General features: G+C 37.8%; 1 protein-coding gene, 1 long non-coding RNA gene and 2 pseudogenes across 4 annotated transcripts; 1 reads left to right on the forward strand and 3 right to left on the reverse strand.

Annotated features, from left to right (window-relative positions):
* Window positions 1–1626: 1626 nt before the first annotated feature.
* On the reverse strand, window positions 1627–14232 carry LOC136257356 (protein unc-93 homolog A-like). 3 transcript variants are annotated; one of them, XM_066050523.1, is made up of 5 exons: window positions 13222–14232; window positions 3320–3584; window positions 3031–3273; window positions 1988–2121; window positions 1627–1800 (listed from the first exon to the last, which is right to left on the reverse strand). In XM_066050523.1, exons 1-4 carry the CDS (start codon window positions 14161–14163, stop codon window positions 2021–2023), a joined length of 1551 nt encoding a protein of 516 aa, XP_065906595.1. In that variant the 5' UTR covers window positions 14164–14232; the 3' UTR covers window positions 1627–1800; window positions 1988–2020. The 3 variants fall into 3 exon arrangements, with proteins under 3 accessions (XP_065906595.1, XP_065906594.1, XP_065906596.1); XM_066050522.1 differs by having other exon boundaries at window positions 1627–2121; XM_066050524.1 differs by lacking the exon at window positions 1627–1800 and having other exon boundaries at window positions 2119–2360.
* LOC136257359 (uncharacterized) lies at window positions 7878–12380 on the forward strand. Its single transcript, XR_010701926.1, has 3 exons — window positions 7878–8017; window positions 11457–11511; window positions 12254–12380. It is a non-coding gene; the product is annotated as an uncharacterized lncRNA (long non-coding RNA).
* Window positions 14233–22689: 8457 nt separating the features above from the next.
* On the reverse strand, window positions 22690–23614 carry LOC136259393 (52 kDa repressor of the inhibitor of the protein kinase-like; annotated as a pseudogene).
* On the reverse strand, window positions 23486–26021 carry LOC136257540 (zinc finger MYM-type protein 1-like; annotated as a pseudogene).
* Window positions 26022–26039: the final 18 nt, after the last annotated feature.

The raw sequence follows: 26039 nt of genomic DNA on the forward strand, positions 1-26039 counted from the left end.
CATTGCAATCCAGAAATTTTATAATTAGCGCAAGCGTATACGCATCACAATCAGGCTAGTAAAGTACGCTTAATTTAAAGCTGCATGCAAAGAACTCCGCAAATTCTTGTAATACTCTGGGTACTAGTCTGTATATCCAAACGCTTATGCTATTAATGCAGGGACATTGAAAAAACTTTTAAGGTGCATGACAGGTCTAGCCTTTACAACCTCAATAACAAGGTTATCTTTGTTTTTGTTCCATACATGCTAGGTCACTCAATTTAATGAACTGACATGTAGTAACTAGTGTAACTACTTTACCCATATTTTCATTATTATTATTAAAAAGTGTCAATTTACAAGCTAGTATCATTATAGCTTTTTGGGGATTTGTGTGGCAGTACTATAAATGGGAAAATAGCTAGCTAGTTACTCCACATGGTTGCCAGTGTGACTAGCTAGACAGCCTTTTCTCTGATTTGTCATTGTGGAAATGGATAGTGGAAAAAAGAGTCTGGCAGATCAAGTCGGTCATGATCAGTGTGCAGTAACGATGTAATAGCCAATTCATTATCCAGTTTGCATGAATAACTAACTTAACTAAGCGGTTGCATTGTTTGCTGGATCAGTTGCAGTTCAAAGTTGATTGACTAACAAAACTATTCTTACTAGTGCTTAGAAGCAGTCATGACACAAAGTGAATCACAACATAACAGCATACACGTACTAAGAATCATGCATAACAGCTGATACCAATTTGATAACATTATCACCTTGAAGAAAAATAACACTGCATGTATATACACTTACATAAACAAGCTAATAATCATGCAAACCTCTCAAAACTGACCACTGCATCCAGCCATATTACAAGTTTTAAAATAATATTAAATGTTTGGATTATACCGAAATGTTGTTACTTAGATTTTCCAGGACAGACTACAAGTTACATACTGAATGGCTAAAATATTTGCTAAATCATTGGTAGGATGTAATTTTTAAAATAATTTAGTATAAATTTAGTCATTGATATAATACAATAGAGGTTAGGGTCTTGTAACTACAGCTGGGTATTAAAAATATAGTTTTGATAAGATCACACACCTGAACATGGCAACAATATATAAGGCGGTTTATTAACAATGGCATATGGCAACCTTATCAAACTTGACATGGCTACTATAAAAATGTTATCTTGTCAAAAGGATGGTTAATGAACACATTAAGTGCATGATATAAGGATGCATATACAGTTATAAATACAGGACTAGAGATTCAATTGTAAGAAGCTTATATCTTACTATAATCAGTGTTTCCACAATAGCCCTGTGGCAATAGTGCACAATACAATACTGTAGCTACAAGGAATTAACCTCTCAAAACAAACTCAATGAGTTGAGGACACAACAGAAAAACATTTCAATAAGGACAAAATATTTGGCCCCAATAGGCTCAGTTGGATCCATACATTTTCCAAAATGAACCCACATTAAATTCTGGGTTTCAAACTGCATGAAGTGTAGCTAGTACACTGTAACCTACTGTATCAAAGAAATATGTGGTCTCATGAGGAGACAATAAGAACCTAGCTGACCTATGTAGATAAAACATTACAGGTGGTCTTAGTAAAGAGGGTGGTCTATATAAAGCGGTCTTATAAATAGGGTCATTAAATATGCCTTAGCCATCTTTGAGATAGAGAGGTTTCAAAACACTATATCTAGCAGTATAATGATAGCATTGTAAAGTAGCATGTAATAGTCTTTATCCTTGTCTCCAGGTCAGTCACTGATGTCTTCTTTTAGTTGTAATGAATGTCTAGTAGACTTTATACATATCACATGTTGTAGTCAGTGGAGCCTCTTTAACATTCTTCAACCAAAAGCTCTTTGCAGTATAAGGGAAAAATGCTGTTTTGTACAATTCTTATCACAGTTAGATAACAGTTCTTGGTTCATCATAATTACAAAGTGGCTCCACTGAATGATGTGAATGTGTCACTTACCTTTCAGATGCTTGCCAAGTATATGATCTGCTGTTAAAAAGAAGAGCTTATTTCTGACCAATTCAGTGACAGAAACTTTGACTTGTTGCTAAGGTTCAGATGTGAACCACATGCAAGCAAGTATATACATGTACCTAATAGTAAACACATCATGTAGTGAATAAACATGTAGTGAGTGACATGTACATTGTGTATTCATTACATATTTACAATAGAATACTCTATACATCACTACTGCATACATGCTTGCCTCACTGCATACAAAACTAAGATAATACATATGTACATAGTTAATAAATCAGAGTGGTCCTATGAACAGTATACTATAAATTAGGACATACTGTAGTTTTCACACATGTCGACAATCAGTAGCCTATATAGGAAATGAGAAAACAACAATTGCACAAACAATATCACTTGTTGTAAGAGCATTTTAACATACAGTATGTGTTAGTATTATTACAGTACGTACCACTCAAATGCAATTTCATCTTGTGAGAGTGAGTGATTAAAAAACTCACTAATTAGAGGGAGTGGCACCCGTTTCACTTGCGAGTATTCATCCCAAACAAAATGGGATGAATACTCATGAGACAAAACAGGTGCCACACCCTTTAATTAGCAAGTTTATCGATCACACTCTTGCAAGACGACATTGCATTTGAGTGTACCATTATTATAAAATTTGTAGTACCAAGTTCTGGAATTGGTAACAGAATTAGGGCACTAAAGAGACAGTTAGCTACCTGATTATTTTCAGTATCCACATTATATAGCCCATATAATTGTAATCATTAATGCTAAACATTGTGGTTTTGGAATACTGACACAAATAAACAAGTAAAGGAGTAAAGTAAAACCTTGAAATTAATATGTATAAATAGACGCAGGGTGACATTAACCCATAATTATTTTTTCCATTGGAGTAAATGCCTTTAACCCATTTACTCAACTGCATTGTAAGCAAAATTTTCTTGAGCTAATGACAACTACATATCCAACATATATCATCTTTATGGTATGGTGCTCACATAATAGTTTACCTTGGTCATGACAAGACTCTGGAGACACCAGACACTGACTAAAGCTCCTCCTATTACTCAACCATTCAGCTATCAGATATGGTGGAATAGCTACAAGATAACCTCCAGCCACTAGTAGTAACATGTACTCAGAGGTGAACACCAGTCCAAAACCATAATTGATAACATATCCCAACATGTATGGTAACACGAAGGTACAATGAGCAACATGTAAACATCCTTGGAGGTTTATAGCCAGGTAACCTGATAAAAGATTAACTATCAGTGTAACACTTTAACTCCCACTTACTGCTTATTAGAGTTGACCAAGCACCATCACAAATACCCCACAAGATGGCCACAGTGAACATCACAAAGTAGTTTGGTTGTCGTTCCCAAATCAGTAGGAAGGAGACTAGTCCAATATTGAGACACACATTCAGTAATGACACTGAAGTTATGGAGACATGTCCAAGAAGTTTTCCCACACTAACACTGGCTATAGCACTGGCAGCACCATACACAATAAACACATATCCTACAACATGTACTCCAACACACTCTGCTATGTAGACCTGTGGATGAAGTTGACAACATAGCATGATAAAACATAATAAAATCATGTCTATTTAGCAGATACATATATGCTGATATCCCATTAATGGTCAAATTCATCAGTCTCAGTGCTTACTGAACCATATGAACTACGTATGTAGTAACCGCATATCTAAGTGCTCGCTTAAAGTACACAGTTTGACTATGTTGTTTATATCTACATAAATAATAGTTAGACACCAAGACCAAGGGAACTAAGCAATTTAGTAACCCTGATGGCCCGAGCCTGTAGCATCCTGAGCCTGTAGCATCCTGAGCCTGTAGCGTCCCGAGCGCAGTGAGGGCACTACTAAGGACCTGAGGGGTTACTAAATCGATTAGTTCATGTTGGTCACGGTGTCTAACTTGCTGAAGTGCGCTATTCCAGAGGTTCACCTTGACTCGTCTGTTGAATGTTTATCTGTATGTTTATTCTGTATCTTTGTTGAGTTAATTATTAATATCCTCCTGTGCCTGTCGTGCTGTTGTCTCATAGCTCTGCTTGTTCTGGCGTTCATCAGTTCTTTTTGTCTATTATGTCTGTCATGTTCCCTTCTTCTTGCATGCTCTTCTCAATTTCGCTTCTTCTGGTGTTTCTGTTTCCATTCGCAATCTGTTAAGTTCTCTGTGACACCTATGGAGCGATTCAGCTCTATCATCTGTGTCGTCCACTTCGAGGTCCATTTGGACGATGCACGAAAAATAAGGATTACACCAGTAAAACATGTCAGTTATTGTCCATGTCATAAATGTACGTACCAGTTTTATATGCTTTTAATATATGTTTTTTACAAGCACCTTGCTTCCCTGCTATCTGATAAGTGGGACTCCAATTATGCAGATGATGGATGGGTATGATGCTGCTTGTCTTTTTCACTCCTAAGATCAGCAATAAGGTGTTTAAGGGGATGTAGATCATCTAAGGGCAGATTTGGTCACTCTTATACAGCACCAGTCGATCTCATCCAGATAGAGACCAGACTGCCATCACTTGTTATAATATTTTTGTATATTCAATTTATTTGTTTTATGGCTAAATAAAATTGTCACATCTCAAAAAAATTATATGGAACATCGGTAAGTCACGTCGGTTATTGTTCGTGTTATGAACATACGTACCAGCCTTATATGGAGTGTCTATAAATCATGCCGGTTATTGTTCGTGTTATGAACATACGTACCAGCCTTATATGGAGTATCAGTAAATCATGCCAGTTATGGTTCGTGTTATGAACATACATACTAGCCTTGTACGGAGTGTCAGTAAATCACACTGGCTATTGTTCATGTTATGAACGTATGTAGCAGCCTTATATGGAAGTGGAAGCATTTGTAAGTTATCTGTGTTTTCTTGTAATTGTCCGTAAATGAGATGTACGTACCATCGACTCGCTAGTGTAGGGCTAGTGTAGGGCTCGTTTAGGCTCACCCCAATAACAACTGCAACAAAGTTATTACATGACAAAGTCTAAAATTCAGCATAACCACCCAACTGTTTACAAAGATGCATTACATTCTTCTATATAGTTTACCAGTGCGATCCATTCCACAGCCAGTTTCTTCGTGATTCGGCCCATTTTTGGCATTGCACATGTGTAATTTATGTACCTATGTCCACCAGGATAAAACAGTTGACTGTCAACTCGAGCTGATACAACATGTTTTTATTATCAAATAAATTTTCAGTGCTAAGAATGGTTTCACAGGTAACTCACCTATTCCAACAAAAATACCCTTGTGCAATTACATAATAATCCCATAATATATTGTCTGGGAAGGATCTGGTTATCCCAGAAATGGGATTCCTATGGGTATGTCTGTTTTAGTACCAGTGCATCGTGCTGTGAAGTATATGAAACAGTTATAGCGAGGTGTAATTTTATTCTATGAGTGAGCTAAAATGCCATGCTGTCAAATGGTGGCTATGGCTGTTAATGGATTTAAAAACACGTAGTTCTGTCAGTTTCTGTAATCCACCTTAAGTCTGGGTACAAGTACAGGTATTTTCAGACAAACACAGGCTCACCTCTGCCAATACATACATACTAGAATTGAGAATAACAAAATTTTGTATGAAGAATTGATATCGTAAACTGATGCTTTACCCTGTAGAACGGCCTGGCTGTCAAGGATAAAACTTCATCAGAAAAATCTTCTAGGAGTTCATAAGTGCTGCAAGGTGCACACAATACTGCACGCTCCAAGGAGTTGTGGGTTGTTAGTTTGTGTGAGTGCGTTGTTATGTGGCACATGTGCAAGCACGTTTTACACAATCCAGTGTGGCCTATACAACACATGGGTTATAACCACAAGGCCATTAAGCCACTCAACTTATTACCACAAGTAAACCATTAGTGACATCACCAACACATCAAAGTAACTACAATAGTCCATGAAGCACTGACTCAGTTCCATAAACACCACACAATATGAACAGTCTCTTTTACAAAATAAAGGTTACATGTGCACATGACTGTTGGATTCCTTGCTGTGTATATATATGACATATTAAAAATTTAAAATAAGAAATAGGGATCGCTGAAAAAAGCCACGAAACAAGAAGGGATCACTGGGGTGGTAATGTAAACCACAAATCCCTATTTTGACTTTTTATACTCAAATGGAGCATTTATAGAGAGTCAAAATAGGGATCTGTGGTTTACATTACCATCCCAGCGATCCCTTCTTGTTTCGTGGCTTTTTTCAGCGATCCCTATTTCTTATTTTAAATTTTTAATATGTCTAGTTTGTGTACTTTTTTCCAAATCCATTTATGGATTATAAGTTAATTGGCACATTAGTGTAGTAAGCTAACAGAGATTCCTTGGTTTAAAAGGCTAACTCATTAGATATGTTAATGCAATATTAATTTTGTAATCTATGATAAAGACTGTATTTTCATCCTGATTCATGTTGATTTGTACACACACAAAATATAAGGCAGGATACATTAATTCCTAGTCTATACTCAGTGTTTGAGCCATCATCGTCACACTTGGTGCCATCGCTGAAAACACACTGCTATATGAGCTACCTACCTGTCAGAAGAATTACTGATTGTGCACCTATCATACAGGAGACAGTGTTGATGGCAGTACAGGAGACTTGAAGAAGAACAAGATGTCTTAGGTGTTTATTCTAACAGAAGGACAAGAATGAAACTCTATGATACAAGTTATAAGAATGGTAACTGTTAGTGTTATAATTCCTGTACAGTCCAATTTTTTTTCATAAATTTTCATGTGATATAACGATGCATACATCAAGCACGTACATTATAGGTGTAGAGTTGTCTAGCAGAATAGGTAGTGAAGAGATAACTATACATTGTAGTTGTAGTGCTATTATTGTAGCGATGACGCTTTACAACACCTTTGTATAAGTGTACGTATGAACAGGGCTGAATACAGCAGCAATATTGTGAGTTGGTATTAATCAAGCTAAATAGGAGATGGCTAGGCTTGGCTGAAAAGTCTTCCTATGCCGGTGTCTGCATGTACAAATCACAATGTCACACTACCAGTGGCCAGTGGTGTAGCCAGTCTTACATGATTACCAGGGATTTGGCAGTCATTACACCCATACATGCAAGAGTACTTTAAACTGGCATATTGAGTTCCAATTGCCAGGACTTAGACTGGGCTCTAGCCCTGGAAAGCCTACGTGTAGCCTGCTAGCAACAGTGTGTCACAAAGTGGAACACCATAGGTATAGTCAGCAAAGTCTGGTTAGCATGCATGTGGTCATGGCTAAAAGTTTGCAACTGTCAATGTCACTAGCTGATCGGAGAGTGTGCTAGAATATGTACACAGTAGCTAGTTACAGTGACATAAGCACAGTAGCACACAATCCTCCCATATAAGACTGTCAGGCTTCACACTCTGTAAGTTGTTTATGACATGGATACCTTGCATATGTGAGGGTTGTTGATGATATGTGATTGGACCACAAAATATTTTTAAATGGTAGGGATGTAATAAACACCCCACCCAACCTTTTTAGCGTGTGAAAAGCAGCCATGATATCAACGCTACCATTTATCTTCCACCTATAATGGACAAACAAAGCACTAACTGTGATGGCTAGGAAGAAGAATAAACTGGATGCCTTGCGCGCGCTTGAACGACTTCTCGTAGCGAAGGCGGGCAGCTCACTAGAGACCCTATTATGGCGATCTTGTAAGGTAAAAGAGTGCTGCACAACTTCAATCTGCCATCTATTAACGTTATAAAGACTATGGTCGAACAATACGCATCCCTGAGCACACAAGATCCCGTAATTTTGTTCTTCTACGGCTTCTTCCGTATACGGAACAGCAGGCGATGGCGAATTAGAAATTTATCGAGGTGGAGGCCGGTTAGCGATCTGTGGAGTACGGGTTAATTAATGGGTCATGGACATGCGGAAGGACTCAGTGAGTAAGGCTGTGTAGTTTTTATCGCGAAAAAATGGAAGCCTTGGGCTGTACACGAGTGAAACAAAATAATAATAATATGAACAATTCGCGTAAAATTCGCAATTTTTGAATGTTTCTAAATTTCGTCTAAACCATTTTTACTGCTATATCACCATTTGTCTGAGTTCAGTGTTTGATAATAAGCCATCTGAGTGTTGTTTTGTGCTTGAGTCTGCTTTCTAAGGTTGGTTTTAGGTGACTGCTCTATTAGGATTTTCAAAAATTCCACTGCGATCCCTATTATGAACCCACTATCGTGGTTCATGATATATTTTATAGGAAATAAAATACACTTATGCAAAACGTAATATAACTACTGCGACTTCAAGATGCATCATGTTTATGAAGATTATAAATTCAACACATCAGAAACTAATATAAACAAACCATTACACAATAATAGTTACTAAGTGGCTGTGGTTGAGAGGGATTAACAAAACATATATTAAACCGATTACAAAGTATTTCTACTGATATTTATGAATCACACACATTACACATATCAAAGCATATCGATACCAATGATACTGTACTATGATAGAACAGCCACTACTAATTGCTGTATATTAGCTTTTATCTGTACACCACTCACATAATAGAATTTGAAGCCACAATCATATCATTGTTATTGAAACTAGTCTCATATTACAGAACATATGTGACATAACCTATTATAATTTGTCTTATGAAAATGTGAATAATAATCAGTTTAAATGTAATTTGCAATTTGTGTATGTGTACGCGCATGTTGTGAGACATCATAGCCAAGCATCAGCTTGGTAATCAAAAGGTTCCAGGTTAGATGCCCGGTTATGCCAATTTGGTGTTGTTGTTTCCTTGAGCAAGAAACTTTACTCATCTACCTTGGGGACCTGAAGGCCTGGTGTCATCTGGGGAAGCAGCCCACCTAGCTGTAACATGAATGGGTACCTGGTGTTTACTGGGGAAGCAAATGCCCAACTATACTTGTCTCATTTAGCAGTGTTAGAATAACCTCTCTCTGTGAGACCTGGACAGTCCTCCTGCGGGTTACTAGTTCTGCCCCAGGAGGATTTGCCTACACTAGACTCAAGTGCCTGAGTGGTGCACAGGCATCCCAGCGCTAATTTTCTGGGCAGCAATAGCTGTGTTTCACACGGCTGCCATAGGCTTTTTACCTGTGCTTTGCATGAGCGCATACAGTACGTGTGCGTGTGTTCTTCATGGCTTCAGGGCAAGGATACATGCAAATCACAAGAGCAGTAATACAACTGATGCATGACTATCTCACATAATCTACACTGTACAGTTAATTGTTTAAATAAAATGCATTGAAAACACTGGGTGAAATGACATGCACCATAGTGTACATAGAAAAAATTATGCAAGTTTTAATTGTGCTGTTACTCAGTGAAGAAAGTTACAAATCAATTTAAACTATAAACCATCTTGTTTGCCTGGTTGTGGAGAGTTCAACATTAATTTAGCGTTTTAGTTCTGTAGCCTTAAAGGCACGTATGTAAACAATGTATTCATCATTGGGGAATAATCACCCCAGCCATGTAGGTGCGATCATTTTATTCATATACTTGTATGCCTAAAAATTTGATTCCTTGCTGTACAAGATTATACGTATAACATTCGTAAATTCTATATATGGATATTGTGGGTAAGCAGTGTAATAAGCCTTTTTTAATGGCTTTTAATACTATGTATGTATTAATGGAGTGGTCAGTATAGTTGCACAGCAGTGAAGTTGTAACTTCAACAATCAGATTTGGTATGAATTTTTATAAAAATGCACCAGTGATCCTTGTAACATACATGTAAAATGGACCATGGTCAGCCATGGCTTAAAGGAATATAGCCTGAATGTTGCATTTGGAAGTGATGGTGTGATCACACACACACACACACACACACACACACACACACACACACACACACACACACACACACACACACACACACACACACACACACACACACACACACACACACACACACACACACACACACACACACACACACACACACACACACACACACACACACACACACACACACACACACACACACACACACACACACACACACACACACACACACACACACACACACACACACACACACACACACACACACACACACACACACACACACACACACACACCCGCACAAACCCGCACACGCACACACACACACACACTCACACGCACACCATTGAAATGAAGCCATCTATAGCCAGTGGATGACGCTCCTCATATACTATTGGTATAGTGGATCAAACCATTACTACCTCTTCCTTCCTTGTGGATGTGTCATTTGACACTTGTGTCTGGTGATGTCCTGTCTCCTTCCAAATTCACAATGGCAAGTTTCACAAATAAATTGTACAGAAGGAGCAGTGTTCTACACCCTCTTCAGTCCTTCCTGGCACACATCTCTCCACACATTTCCATCAGTGCCAATTATCCTCAGAATATTGAACCTCTTCAGGTCCTGCCTCACTCCTGCCTCTCCAATGGAGCTTGGCTCCATGAGTCTGTGATAACCACCCAGTGCCATAAATAAGGATCAAGCATTGAGTGGTCAAATGTCCTAGCAACATTGAATTTGCAAGATCATTTCTAAAATTGATTGGCCATGTTAGAATTGCTGGAAATACATTGTAACATAAACCATGTCTTTCTGTAGGTACACCATAGCTGTACCAAAGGATTAGCATGTGGTGTGTGTGTGTTTTTTTGGATTAGCATGTGGTTAGGAGCTAACCATTGGTAGTACCAAAGGTGTGTGTGTGTGTGTGTGTGTGTGTGTGGTCATGTGTCGGTAGAATTGACCCCACCAATATTGCATTCTGGGCTTTCCATGTAACAATCATTCGCCTGTATCACCATATCAGAACAATTCAATGTATTTTAATGTCATTCAGCTATAGTATGAAAATGTACTGTTTGTTCAATTTATTAAAAAAAACTGATTCTACAAAAACCTGTTAATTTTAGCAACTTTTATATGCTCACCTGTATAGCACGTATATCATATAGGGGGTGGGTGGGTGGGTGTGGAGGGGAGGGGTGGTGGGCCACCCACGCACAAGAAGTGGTTGACAGTGAAAAAACAGCCTATAAGTATCATGCAACTGTTTAAATATATACGTTCTTTGATATTGTATATGCATTAGTTTGCCAGTGATAGTTATAAACGGCAAACAGAATGTAATGAATTGCCCACCCACGTACAATTTGTGCCTTCGTTAAAATGGCCTTGCTCCAAGACGATTAAATGTCTATGACGTAGTTTTCTGTATAAATACTTTGGTTTGTTTATCATGCTGTAATATTGTGCTGCTGTGTTATACTATAATAATATTAATGCTTATATTATTATTTTAATGATGTTTCTATTACTTTAGTGCATGGTGGGAGGTGGAAGCGTCCATGATGACGATTGGGCACTGTGCAAATAAGGTAAGTGTATGCTTTGTACAAAGAAGCCCACGTAGCTGTGTAGGGCTCATCTTCTGTATAGTATTTTTGTTTTTTTGAGGGGTAGCCAACGCCCACGCAAAACACCGAAATGGTGTACCAGAGGGGTTGCCAACGCCCATGCAAAGCACCCAAATGGTGTGTATGAGAGTTCCAATCTTTATGTATTTTAAAAGCATTTAGTGAGATTGCTAACTAGTAACTATCTGTACAGTTGTTGATTACATCCTGTTCTAGCCATTCGTGATCGATCATTGTCTACTTTGTTAAACTCACTTTCTCCATTATTTTTACGTGATTTTGGATTTAGGATTTGGTTTCTAAAATATTTGTGTATTTCTGATTGGATTTCTCACATAGTGTACAAGAGTCCCAAGGCATTGGCTACCCCTCGCTTTTACCAAAAGTCAGTTCATCTCTAGTTGACAAAGGTAGTCTGACCATCTAATTATGATATCAGAATCTAAATTAAATTCTTGATCACAGATACACATTTCCCTTGTTGCTATATGTGGTGGACCACAAAATTAACTAATGTAAACAACCCTTACTATACCTTGTAGTGTTTTATTTTTATGTGAATATGTAGTGTAGTGTAGTGTAGTGTAGTGTAGTGTAGTGTAGTGTAGTGTGTGTGTGTGTGTGTGTGTGAGTGTGTGTAGTGTGTGTGTGTGATAAAGATTTTTTAAATTCACCAATTAAAATGTGACCGTTTTTTCCACAGGTTTACATGCTGGAGATCTGCAAACAGCTAACTTGAAAGTTTTATAATGACCATTTTTTTTAAAAATTAATATTTATTTGATTACATGTACAAAGTTTGATCATGTGATCAAAATAGTTTAACGTGTTATTAGCATGATGTACAAGGGCTATTGACCATTGAAAATTTGATGAATTAAACATTCACGAAAGGAATGCTTCTCCATCGCAAATTGCCCACACAATATAGCGCGCACGTCACTAATAATCAGTGCTCAGCCGGGGTATGCGACTATTGGATTGAGATGGTGATTTTTATAAAATTATTTGTATCATGTAAAATGATCGTCACGAACGGTATAACTAGCTGAAGTATTCAAGCAAGGAGCGATCTAGCCTTGTATCACCGGGATTCGTTAAAAAGTTCGCGCCTAGATTGTTGGGGTGAGCCAATATTTTCATTGCCAATGGTTTTATGTGTAATGTTAAACCCCCTACTTTGTACCATGAAAAAGGCCGTATTAAGCTGTTACGTTTTATGTGAAAGTAGATGTCATGCTGGCCATTCCTGCTAGAACCGGGAAAGGTTTAAAAGTTATCTGACGCTCCATGGCAGAGCCTTGAAAACCTGCTTCCAGTGCAGACGCGTGTATCTTGTGAATGAAAAAAATTTTTTTTAAAGTCGCTTAATTGTTTGATATGACTTTGATTACTTTAGGATATCATGTCAACACATAAAGTGTTAAGCATTGACAATGTCATCAGTGGGCTACTTATTGAAGCCATAACTATTGAAACTTAATAAGCTAAGTACATTCTAACATTGAAAGTGGCTATAGGCATTGCATCATAACTTTGAGATTGGTGTTTGTACAGGAAATACTGCAGTAGGACACTCTCCTTTCTTTTTATATTGCAAACTCTTGCCATTAGTTAGATACTCTCTCAAGTCTTTCCCCATTCAAATCACAAACTTTTTATAACACTTACCCGTGAAAATGTTCCTGGAAAGTACGCAATCTCAATTCCAGCTGCGATCAGTAAAGGTAACACAAGACCAATTCTAAGCTGCATGCATCCCTTGCCAAAGTCTATTACAGTTTCTTTGATGTTTGTGACAAGGTTCTTCACACTGATTTTTTTACAGTTTACAGTCTCATCTTTGACATTATCAAGGAAGATCAAAAGAAATAAGGATAATATACACATTCCAGTCAGTGTACCCCTCAAAGCATATACCCACACATTTTCAGCAATATTCTCTGGTTCTAGTGAACACTCGTCAGTACTGTTAACAACCTTAACTGCATCATTGTCTCTTGTTGGTGATAGTAGTAACGAAGACACTGCATTGCCAAACAAAAATCCACTGCTAAAACAAAACATTGAAATTCCATTAGTATAGCTGATCATTTTGTTCTCGGTCGTCTTGTGGTACTTAGCATAGTTCATTCCCAATAGGTTAAGATAAGTAGTTCCACATATCCAAACTGACCCAACACTATATCCAGCAAATACTGCAGCAGGTAACAGTGTGTAGTACTGGACAGTGAAGTTGCCAATACTAAATATCAAGTAGCCAATGTTCGTCATTATAATCACAGCTTTGCATCCCAGAGATGCAATAAGTCCTGGGGTTAGTATTGCAAGCATGGTTGATATGTAGGTGACAACTAGGGCGGCGAAACCTTTCCTCTCTCCAGCTAAGCTGGTCATTAAACTAAAGGAGCCATTTACAACGGAGTATTGTAGAACAGCCGTTATTACGTAGATTAAGACATTCTTTATATACGAATTCTTTGCCCGTCTAACCCCTGCTGAGAAACTTTCATAATCCACTTTGCCTACATCGGGTTCCTTTTCGGTGGATGTGATTATCCTACCAGCTATCACCTCGCTACTAGTTGTTGAGTAGATGTGAAACTGAGGCATCGCTGTAGCGGAGGAAAGTAGCACAATCGATCCCTTCGATGCCGGGATTAATTAAAATGTCACACTAAGTTATGGTTTGGTTGGTTGTGGAATATATAGGTGTAGCAAGTTTAGCTACAATCACACGTACGGCGCACGCTAATATCACGTGCGACTGGAATTATAGAATGTGTGGCTTTAAATCTAACGGTTTTATCTCACATGGTACTCTTACAAAAGGCTTCTAAAGAAGTTATGGAATATGGGGAAAAACAGCATGTGAACGAATAACATTTTCTCCTTTCACATGTACAACAACTGAATATTGGCTGTACCTCTAGGATACACAGCCACCTCAGCTTGAGAAGCAGCAGAGAAATAGCTAATCAAATAACAGCAGACTGAGTGGTCTGGTGCACCTGATAAAAAAGTCAAAAGATGACCCAAGAAATAAGGTGGTAAATATCTCCTAGATGAGAACGGTCAATGGTTGATATACCTTGTTCCTGGAGTGATCTTGTTTCAAGATACAGAAACCAGAACATTGAGACACTGAATGTGCAAAGGACCATGAGGAGATGATTGCCAAACTGGTCAATGAAAGATGACAAGTACAAAGAGGTGACAACCAAAACAAAGGAATCCACAGCCAAAAGCAAAGAACAATGATGAAGTCATGTGGGGAAAAGACTAAACTTAAGATGGTTGTGGCAATGCCTTAAACCTGGTACCTGAAGTGTGAGATACACCACGCAGGCATGCTTGGTCACAAATAGATTATGAGCAATCCACGACTACTAGAAAGTAGGTCATCCAAAGAGGCTTTAAGATCATTCTGAGTGGAAGCATTGGTCTCAAGATCTTAAAGACAGAGAAAGTTGAGTTAGAAAATGGCTGGTGGACTCACCAAGCAAGACACTAAACCATGGGGAAAATTTTATGAACCCAGAAACACTGGATTAGTTGAACATTGTGAGTCATGTAAACTTAAACCTCCTAACCAAAAAGGCTAAGTAGCTTGTGATCAAGCCGTGGCATCTAATATCAGAAAAACCTATGGTAGTGGAAAACAAGAGGCAGAAGAAATTGCCACTACCTCGACCTTCACCCCCCTACAAGTATACTGCCCATCAAGCCACACCTGTACCGATATCACATAGTCAGACTGTCTCTGGTGACTGACCTACTAGAAAGCCCAAGTTACTCACTCTGAACGCTGGCATCCATACTGGCACTCCACTTTTGGAAGAAAATCTGCACAGGAAGAAACAGTAGTCACTGGGCATGTACCCGGAAAGTGGACCAACTTCACCAGTTAAAGAGCATTTGGTCCTGATAAGCAGTACCCTTCTCCACAGCATCAAAATGTGCAGGACTCTAGTAGAGAAGATTTAGGGGGAAAGGAATTGAGCAATCAGAAAGCTTACATGCCACCAAGACTTGTTCGTACTGACGCAAAAGAAAATGAGCCGTATAATCAGAGGGCAAGGTTGCCAACAAGAGGTGTGAGATTGTCTAAAAGAAGAGAAGCTCAGAAGATTGCTAAAGCAAAAGTAAGTGGTTAAAATGTACAGCTTAGGCCATATAAACTTAATATTAGTTTCTCATCCCCCTGTACTCAAAATAGCAGTGTGGGAGGGCGGATTTTAATTTTATTTTTTGCTAACTAGATAGCTGAATTAGCTACCTAAAATGACTCAAAATACAATTTTCTTAGACTGCTCTAGCAAGGTACCAACTATAAAAGGTGCTAATTGGCCTCCCTTAGCCACCAGTGGTGCAAAAAAGCCTTGATGAGGCAAGAAAAATGGCGATGCGGGTGGGGATGAGAAGCTAATAATTAAGTTTATATGGCCTTATAACTAAAATTTACATTTTTACTTAAAACAGTTAAAAGAACCACACCCCATGCATCAGTAGGCCAGTAGCCTTATCCATTTTCTCACTGTGTTTACAGTTAGTTATGTATATCCAAGCTGGCATGTTATATCCATTTTCTTGACTTTGTGTAACGAAGCTTGACATGTACGCCTGAGTCAGTTATGCTCAAAATTTTGCCCAAAATGCTTTCAGGAATTTCCCAAATTTTTCACTTATTATGCTCTTCAGTGTTCCCATTATGCTTGCATTATGCTTAGCAACATTTCTTACAATTATCTTGTAACATTTTAATCAGTGAATGCTTTATTATAGTATTTCACTACAAAGTGACTGTTCTATTAGAGAGTATCGATCTATTTTCATGGAATTAAGTTCCATAGTTTGAAATATCCACCTAATATGCTAACACTATGCTGGAATAGCACTCCAGCCTATTATGCTGGCATATTTGATGCAGGCCTATTGACATGTCAACTAAATCTTCATTTTCAGTTTGACCGTCACTTCTAAGATAGTGACTTAATATACACATGATATACAGTGTTCCCTACAGATACTATTGTTTGGCCATTCAGACAAAAAATCAAATAACATTTAAATGAATTTAGCAACTCATCAGACATTTGCTTACGTATGTTACACATGTATGTATAAATACAGGGAATATTATCTGAAGCGTAAGGACAATTGCGAAGGATTTTCTCTACATGTTTGGAGGTACATATGTGGTGTATAATGTATTCATAGTGGCTTGTTAAGGAGAATGTTATATCTTAACATGTTTTGCTCATCACTGAATATATCATTTATTTCATCAATTGTTTTTATTTCTTGTAACAAATAGCCAAAAAGACAGGTTCCAACCTTCAAATGAACTGGATGCTGTAGCTATTGTACATATTTATCAAGCTACCAGCACCGTATTGCTGCATATGGAAGCATGGAAGTAACTGGAGAATATCACTATGATACACATAGTTATTTTGTAGCTAACCGTGCATTGGGAATCATTCGCAAAAACAAAAAAACCCATAAATTTTGCAATTTTAGATGTATTTTCTTGCCAATTTCCTCATCATATATGTGCCCCCTGAAGAATTTCTAAACTTTTTGCTCTTTTAGTAGGCTTAGCTATAACTAATATGTAGTTAGTTGCACAAAATCTCCAACCGTCTGTGCACGATTGTGAATTCAGCATCCATATGGTGAGTGGGGCTACTGAGATTTGTAGTAGTGCTATAATCATGCAATGATCATGAAGGGAGTGTGTCTGATCAACAGGTTTTGCATCATGGTAAACTGCCAGTTCTTCATAGTCAAGCACAATGCCACAAGATTCGAACAGAGATGCAAACATCAGTAAGTGACAGCAGAATGAAACCAAGAGACACTTGAAATAGTCAGTCACTACAGTAAGATCAGGAATGTCTATCATATCCTTGTTATAAAAAAATTATAACTGTCGCAGGCCGTGCCTTAGTCTCACCCTCAGTATCATGAATTTTCCTGCTTCTCTGCTGTAATATTCCCAGTGCTACTTTGCTGTAAATCAGTTATCCACGCTAGTGTGCACCCATAACTAACCTACTGCATACGCACACTAAATTGCTTTGCATAAATGTTTTCTCATGAATGAGGAAACGATAGATCATTCACAAATGTACTCCTCCATGGATTATTCCAAACTTATATATGGTATAATTATATTATGTGTAAAAGATAGCAATATGTGTACATGTGTAGTATATTGTATCTGTAACTGTCTAGGAAAGTTGGTGTTATCACCTATTCTAAGTATCCAATTAAAACAATAACATTGAGTGTTGTACCCTACTAATAACTGTAGCTATCGGTATTGGGTACCAAAATAATAATCAGTTTAGCTTTCCTATCAACCTGCTTTGCATTTAGCCTAGCAGCAACATTTCACCATTTTATATCGGTTTATGTTGAACTCGAGGTTTATAAACTGTGTACACCATTAAATTAAATGTAGTCTCAAAGCTTTCCAATGGTTGGGCAGACATTGTTGCGTATAATACACTAACACACCCTGGCCCCTCCCATACAAAATTTGCTGCACATACTACACCACACAGATGTCCATGGTGGATGATAACACCATTTTTTTTCACTAGTTACGTTTGTTACCATTCTGTCAACTTCATCCACAGGTCTACATAGCAGAGTGTGTTGGAGTACATGTTGTAGGATATGTGTTTATTGTGTATGTGCTGCCAGTGCTATAGCCAGTGTTAGTGTGGGAAAACTTCTTGGACATGTCTCCATAACTTCAGTGTCATTACTGAATGTGTGTCTCAATATTGGACTAGTCTCCTTCCTACTGATTTGGGAACGACAACCAAACTACTTTGTGATGTTCACTGTGGGGTATTGTAAACTATTAAAACCTTCATTGATGAGCAGTGAGTAGTTGAGTGGTTTCCATAAAGAATACATAAGTCTTTATGAACATAATCAATTAACAGTTGGACACTGTTTATGACACATTGAATTTGATAAGTGCTTCTGTTCGGTGGCTTAATATATTGATAGGATAACAATGTTATAGCAGGCAGCAAAATAAGTTGGTTTAACCCATGATTTGTGAGTTGTGACCTGTTAAGCAAATACCTGACTAGTTTACTTGCATTTTCCTCAAATTTCTTTTAATAAGTTTAATTGACCATATGCATATGGGTATGAGAGTATACAGAGTCAAGACATGAATAAGCAAATTCATTAAGCTAGAGTTTTATCTTAATTCTTATTGCACTACATGAAGAGGCAAATACGATGGTATATAAGTTACATAAAATTGAATCCTGATTCACTGTTTACCAAGTGATTAAATGTGCGTAAAACATAACTTGCATGCAAAAATTACGCGAGGGTTTGCTCAGTGGGTCAAATGCAGTACCTGTTGTGCAGAATTGTGTGTAATTAATCGTTCCATGTTTCATTGTAGGAATCTCTGCATCAATTGTTGATGTCCAAGGATCAACACAAAATACTGGGAGCTTCACAAGTTGATATCCCTTATCTATCATACCGCAAGTTTGGTGAAGTAACTGAGACAGCATCATCCCCTGCTGTGAATCAGTTGGAATGGTACCTACCTAACCTCACAGACGAACAAATACCTTTGTAGATTAACCCTGCATGCTATTATTAAGACTATACAAATATTAAATACTTTGCTGTGATTGAAGCTGCAGCCTGAAAAAACTATTATTAGGAAACAGTTAGGGCTTATGACAAAAGTTTTGTAATTTGTAAAGCAAATTACTAGGACTGCGTCAATATGGGATGAGTGACTTGTTCTAAGATTAGCGGCTCAATTTTAGTTTAAACATGCAATTTATAAGTGTCTCACCCACATAACTCTTTTTTGGTTTTGAACATAATGTGATTAGGCCTGTAAATAAATTATGACTGTTTCAATGTTTCATTGGTGTAGGTGATGTTGTACATGAGTCATCTTCCTTCAGAGTTTGTTCCCAAGAGGGGTAGTCGAGGGGCCACACATCGTCATCAACAGTACCTGATACAATTGTGTGACTCTGACAAAACTATGGTGACTGGCTTGAATGAGAAGGAGACTGGTAGATGGAAGAAGTTATATGAGAAATTGATGAAGTCTGTGAGTGGTGTTGGTGAAGTGGTGGTGCTCACAACTGACAAAAGAAAGGTTATACTGCTATAAACATGTAGTATTGTATAGAATTGCTGTATCACAATGAGCAGCTTGGGCAGAAAAAGTTTGCTAAACATACAATACAATAATTGTCAATTACTGCATGCTGCAGGATGTTTAGTCTTGTAAGTAGTTCAGCACAGGCTAAACCATTTGTACAGAATTAATTATAGTCTAGTGAAGTGAATGGTAGCATTGGTTTTCTATAATAAAGCACATACATACATACTCTACCCTGCATAAGTTCATGTCGGGTACAACTGGTGAAAAATTGCATGGGGACACAACTCTTTTATCTTCAGCGTAAATACCACATGATGGTGGTAAATGACTTTTACAACAATATCTACAAACCAGGAGTGTGCCACAAATGTTAGCAGCACCTACTGTGTGTTCCTGCCATGACTCTTAAAAATGCCAACCATGTTCCTATTCTTGTTCCCAGATTCCACCCACTGTGTTATTAGGTAGGGTCTCAGTGGTGACAATGTTATAGTTTGAGTCCTACTTCATTTTTCTTTTCTGACCCATCAGACACTCCGATTCAGCAACAATGCAATTTGATAAACAAGGAAGACAGCTGACTGAAGCTATGGGTACATAGGCATAAACATTGCGGTGGAGGGTACAAAAACATTAGCTATATAGCTTGCCAGCAGCTCACAAGTAAAAAATTTACTGAAGCAATTTGCTATACTGTGACCTAAAATGCAGCGCAACTCACCAGACCGCAGTGGCTGGGATCTCGGCACAAGACTACTATACCATTAGCTATCCCAGTGGTACTTCATTACATTAACAACTAAACGGTCACTCAGTATGTTCACACTAAACACTGAATTTTATTTGAGGGTATTGTGTAGCTGAATTCCAGCATGCGATGTGGTCACTGAACAAAAAGCAGTCCAGCCATAGTTACACCACAAATAGTACCACTATTACCTGTACAAGTACAATACTGCTGCTAATTTTATTCATCACTACTAAACACTCGTTACACTACAATTAACACATAAGGTATTATATACTCCACATATTTTACAGGTTTGTACTGGCTGTTTCCAACTAGTGATGTGTATGTTACTGCTCCCAATGATGTCGGGGAGGCGAGTGCTTGTCACCCACAATGTTTCAAGTGCACCAAATGTCAAGAGCCCTTGTTGATCTGGTGTACTTCTCTGAGCAAGAGCAGAGTATCTACTGTGATCATCAACTGTTCTTCCCCAGATGTGCAGCTTGTGATCACATAAGTGTATTGTAGGACTTACCTGTGTTTAGGGATGACTGTCTGTGCATAACAGGATTATCAGCGTACACGTACAATGTTGTTAAAATACACTGTACATTTAGTTGAAATGAAACAAGTCTAACTTAATTTTTTTAACCTCTTAAAGAGGAAACCATAGTTTATAGCATCCCCATTACAACCCACCTGGGTATAATACCTGGATACAAATTGTTGTGTAGTATTCATTACTCTCCCCAGGGCCCAGTTTCTCAGTAATTTGTTTCCTTTTTCAGTAGTAAATAAACCAAAGAATTTTAAAATTAAAATAAGACCATGCATTGGCTAATGCTGATATCACTTCTGTTGCAGACCAACACAATATACAGTACTGCAAGATGCCTTGCCTCAAGCTATATACTGTAAGGTTCATTACACTGAAAAATCTTGTACAAATGTTATAACTCTTAGGTACTGTATGTTTACTGTTTCAACCCCCACTTTCTAGGAAATCATATCCCAAGTAACTACGTTATATTATTAATTGCGAAGTGATAGTCAATATGTATAGTACTAATAAAAAAGTAATGAGTGAAAAGTTATGTTCTGTAAAGATGCTTGACATGAAAAAGTTTTAAATTTTATAATTGTTGTTGCCATTTCAAATAAAATTGTCATTATGATGTGCCAGTTTAGTGAAATGCATTGTAGCCATCTTTTAGTTTGGACATTGTTTGCCGTTTGAATTATGTTTACTGATTAGTAAAATCATAGTGAGTTCTCAAGACTAATAATAATACAACATTCCGGTTCACTGACCTCATGCTCCATTAGTCTATTGACCACACCCATAATCTTCTACATGATATCACACACTATACTGCGTACGTACAAATGTTTGAGGTATTTACAGAATACTTCAAAAGTAAGGGATTTCAAGGATCACAGATTTTCTACACAAGACGGTTATGTGGCACCATAGAAAAATCTTATCTGTTTGCATGGATACATCATGTATTATATCCCAGTATATTTGAGTAGCTATATATAAAAATGAACTTCACCTGCAAAATACAATTTGCACTGGGATATAATTATCAGTGTAGTTATACCCAGCAAATTTGGCATTTTCTTAATTTTCACCATATTCCTTGAGTTAATGTACCTCAGTTATACAACAACAATGTCTACAGACGGTATATAATTATTAGAGCTGGAATTATCATGGATTGTTAGTATTCAAGTACTCACTAGTGTTAATGATCATAAACACTAGCCCGACTAGTAGTCATACTGACATGTTTTATACTAGACTTTGCAGTTTATAATTTCAAGTAGCAACAATGATACACATGCTGTATTAAAGTACTGATGTTAGTGTTCCTGACAAACAATGCACCAATTTTTGCAATATTTGTTGCAGTCCTAATAATTATAATCATAATTATATACCATGTTGACAGAGTTGGGGGAATATGCATTAGAAATGTAATGCGTTAAGTAATTACTTTGGTGAGTAGCTACTACAACATGTCACCGAAATGTAACGGGTAGAAAACACATAGCAATGTGTTTATACATCATATTCACTACCAAGTTCAGGCCCGTAACCAGGATTTTTGGTTGGGGAGTTCTTTTCAGGAAAATGTGGACCCTTTTAATATATACATTAGCTAACTTGTTAGGTTAACTGCTTTGGCATGCAAAGCATGCCATTTCTAGGGGGGTCTGGGGGCATGCCCCCCAGAAAATTTTTGAAAATTAGGTGTCAAAAGATTGAATCTGGTGACAATTTTATGCATAAAAAACTAAATGCAACAAAGTATCATTTAATTGTCTTCATTCACATTATGTACACACAATGAGTTGTATAATGTGCAGTAGGTTAGTTTACATGTAGTGTATATATCTACCAAATTGATTGTACAAAAATCATATGAGTCCTTATTTATGATAACATTTCTGTCCATTTAGCTATTATAGAATACACTCAAATTCAAGTCTGCGTGGGTGAAGTTTGGCAAAGCTATCTACTACCTTATCAAGATCTATACAAAAGTCATAGTGGATATGAAGAAGAGCAAGATTTGAAAGATGATCTTTCCCCATTGAGGCTCTCATAAAATTATTTAATCGTCTTAACCCACTGGCACTTCTTTCAGACTTCTTTCACACTCACAAGATGTGACCGGCACTGTGCAGGCAATCTGCAATAGAATGTAAATGTTTGGAAACATGTCTTTATCACATTCTTTAATTGCATCTGCAGCTGATGATGGCCTCTCCTTATATTGTTTCGGCATGTACCGGTTCTTCCATCGTTGGATCTCCATTTCAAACAATTCAGGAGATGGAAGATCTGAACTATATTGGTTTACACATGCACCCAAATCTATAGGCTTTGAAGAGCATAAAATGGATGGAACAAGACCTAATAGTTTAACAGCAGTGATAGATGAACCAGAGAATTGTTGGTCTATAAACATGATGATGTGATCAAGAAGCGGGATCGCAACATTCCTCTGGAAATATTCACAGGGAGAAATGGCTGGAGCATTACTGCGATGCTGTTGTCTTAAAGCAATTAGAGGCATTTCAACTGTGCTACCAACTTTATTTGTGATTCTACAAGCATGCTCAAACATTTTTGCAAAGCCAGAGTCAACATTTTGTCATTCAAGTGTGTAGACTCTTGAAATTTCAGCTATCTGCTGGTGTGCTTCTAGAATATCCTGTGCTTGTTTCTGCAATTTGACTGTAATGCCAGCCAAATGTGATGGATACTGATAGACAGTAAGAAACACTATTATAAATTCAAAATTGGTAATGATGGCTAATAATTGTTGAGCATCACTACGGGATGCAGTATCCCAATCTGCATAAGTGTTACCGTACTTTTCTAAATGTCGCTTAAACCCAATCACTTCCAGAGCCTCTGTAATGAATACAAAAGCTTGGTAAAAATGCTGATAGGCACTTTGCCTCTCAGCCCACCTAGTTTTACACAGATCTAACAAAGACTTTCGACGTGTCTCATCGACTACATTATGTTTAACAATAACCTCAAGCAATCCAGATCGTTTAGGACTATTCAAGAAAAACGACAGCAACTTTGCATTCGATCCAAAACATTCCTTACTTGAGGCAAGCTACAGCTTTTACTGATGACTAGGTTAAGGCAGTGACCATTGCAGTGGACATATGTGGCTAAAGGTGCTTCCCTTTTAATCCGTCCCTGGACACCCACTGCATCTGAAGACATGTTACTAGCACCATCATACCCTTGGCCTCTCATATTTGATGCTGGGATGTCATTATCTTGCAAAAATTTCAATATAGCTTGCGAAATAGCTTCACCTGTGATTCTCTCCAAAGGCAAAAAGGCTAAAAATTCTTCTCTGGTGTTATTTTGCTGATCTAAAAACCTAACACAAACAGACAGGTGCTCTATATTGTGAGAAGTAACCAGGATGGAATAATATGGTGAAGCATTTACTTCATCTATTATACTACCTAAAATTTGCTTTGCCATTACATCAATTAAATCATTTTGAATTTTTGGTGAAGTATAAGTGGCATTCCGCATTGCAGGTGCCTGCAAGTGATCCCTCAACATAGCATCTTGAATGGCCAAAAGCTTTAACAACACTAAAAAATTTCCAGGGTTCCCAGATGCATCAATTTTCTCATTATCGCCTCGTAAAGCTATGCACTGCCTACCACAAAACAATACTGCACTAGCCAAGGATTTTAGTAATAATTGGTTTTGCTTAATGTTGGCAACTACACGTGCATCTTGGCATGCTGTTATGGTTGCATCTGGATGCTCAACTGTGTGCCTAAAATTGTCAGCTAATTCCATACAATTATGGTGATACGCTGAACCAACATGTTCCTTGGTTTCTCACTCTTTTTATTCCATATTCGAAAGGGCCTACTTACAAGGTAGCCTTTTGAAGAATCCTTGCAGAAAATAGCACAGAAAATACAAAACATGCCATCAACATGCTCACTATACACCAACCAAGGATTTTCCTCCAGCCATGCATACCTAAAACTACGATTACATCCACCCAGATGCTGGGAAGGAAACATGATTTTTTGATGTCACTCTGTGCTTTGTTAACAATGCATATTTCTGAGCAGCAGTAAGAGATTGCATATCTCTGGTGAACTCAGTAAGTGATGCAGAACCTGCATAAATCTCACCAATATCCAATATTTGTTGAGTAGACATTGCTGATTCTTGCAAAGTAGTTGATTGTGTAGCCTCAGTATCAGGGATCTCAGTGGATGAAATTTGATCCGACTCACTGGCAATCACAGTTTCAGTCAACACATCATCTACATTTACAAGCATAATGATAGCTACAGATTGAAATACGCATTAATTTATGAGTGGACAGTAAGATCCACACTTTTTGCTTATAAGCTATAGCAAGAGCTACAGGGTATATTCCAAAACTTAAACTTGCAGGGAATAGCTAGTTAGCTACATTAACTACATGAGGTGGCCACTTAGTATAATAGTGGTAAGCTGGTACAACTAAGCATGCAATTACGTATGTTCTACGTAAAGGATCCCCTACTAGCTTTAACTAGCATTACCTGAAGTTTCATTTGCCTGATTGGGTGATATTAGGACGCGTTCAGCACTTTCATGTGAGCTTCCAGGCTGTCCACTATCGACGACCACAGCTACTGTGTGACTATCCAACGCTCTACCTACGCTCTCAGACTCCTTCTACTTTTCGAAAAAGCTATCCAATCGCTGGCATGATGTAGCTGAGCGTTTCCTTTCCCGAGCTAACTGCTTTTCCCTTCCCATTACCAGATTTACCTCGAGATTTACACGAAAGACCACAATCAATTCCTCAAAACCACACAAGAAATGAAACCCACAATCAATTGCAATCTTGCAGGATCTTTCGTAATTGTGGGATTTACCCCATGTACTCATATGGAGTAACTATCGATCACTGTGGCACAACTAAACTAAGGTGAGTAGTATTTAAAAGTGGACCTCTCTGTAAAGAGGGCGGTTCGTCCGAACCTACCGAACCCCCCCTGGGTACGGGCCTGGCGAATTTTTTT

This window comes from Dysidea avara, chromosome 6, assembly GCF_963678975.1.
Source record: "Dysidea avara chromosome 6, odDysAvar1.4, whole genome shotgun sequence".
NCBI classification, from domain to species: Eukaryota; Metazoa; Porifera; class Demospongiae; order Dictyoceratida; family Dysideidae; genus Dysidea; species Dysidea avara.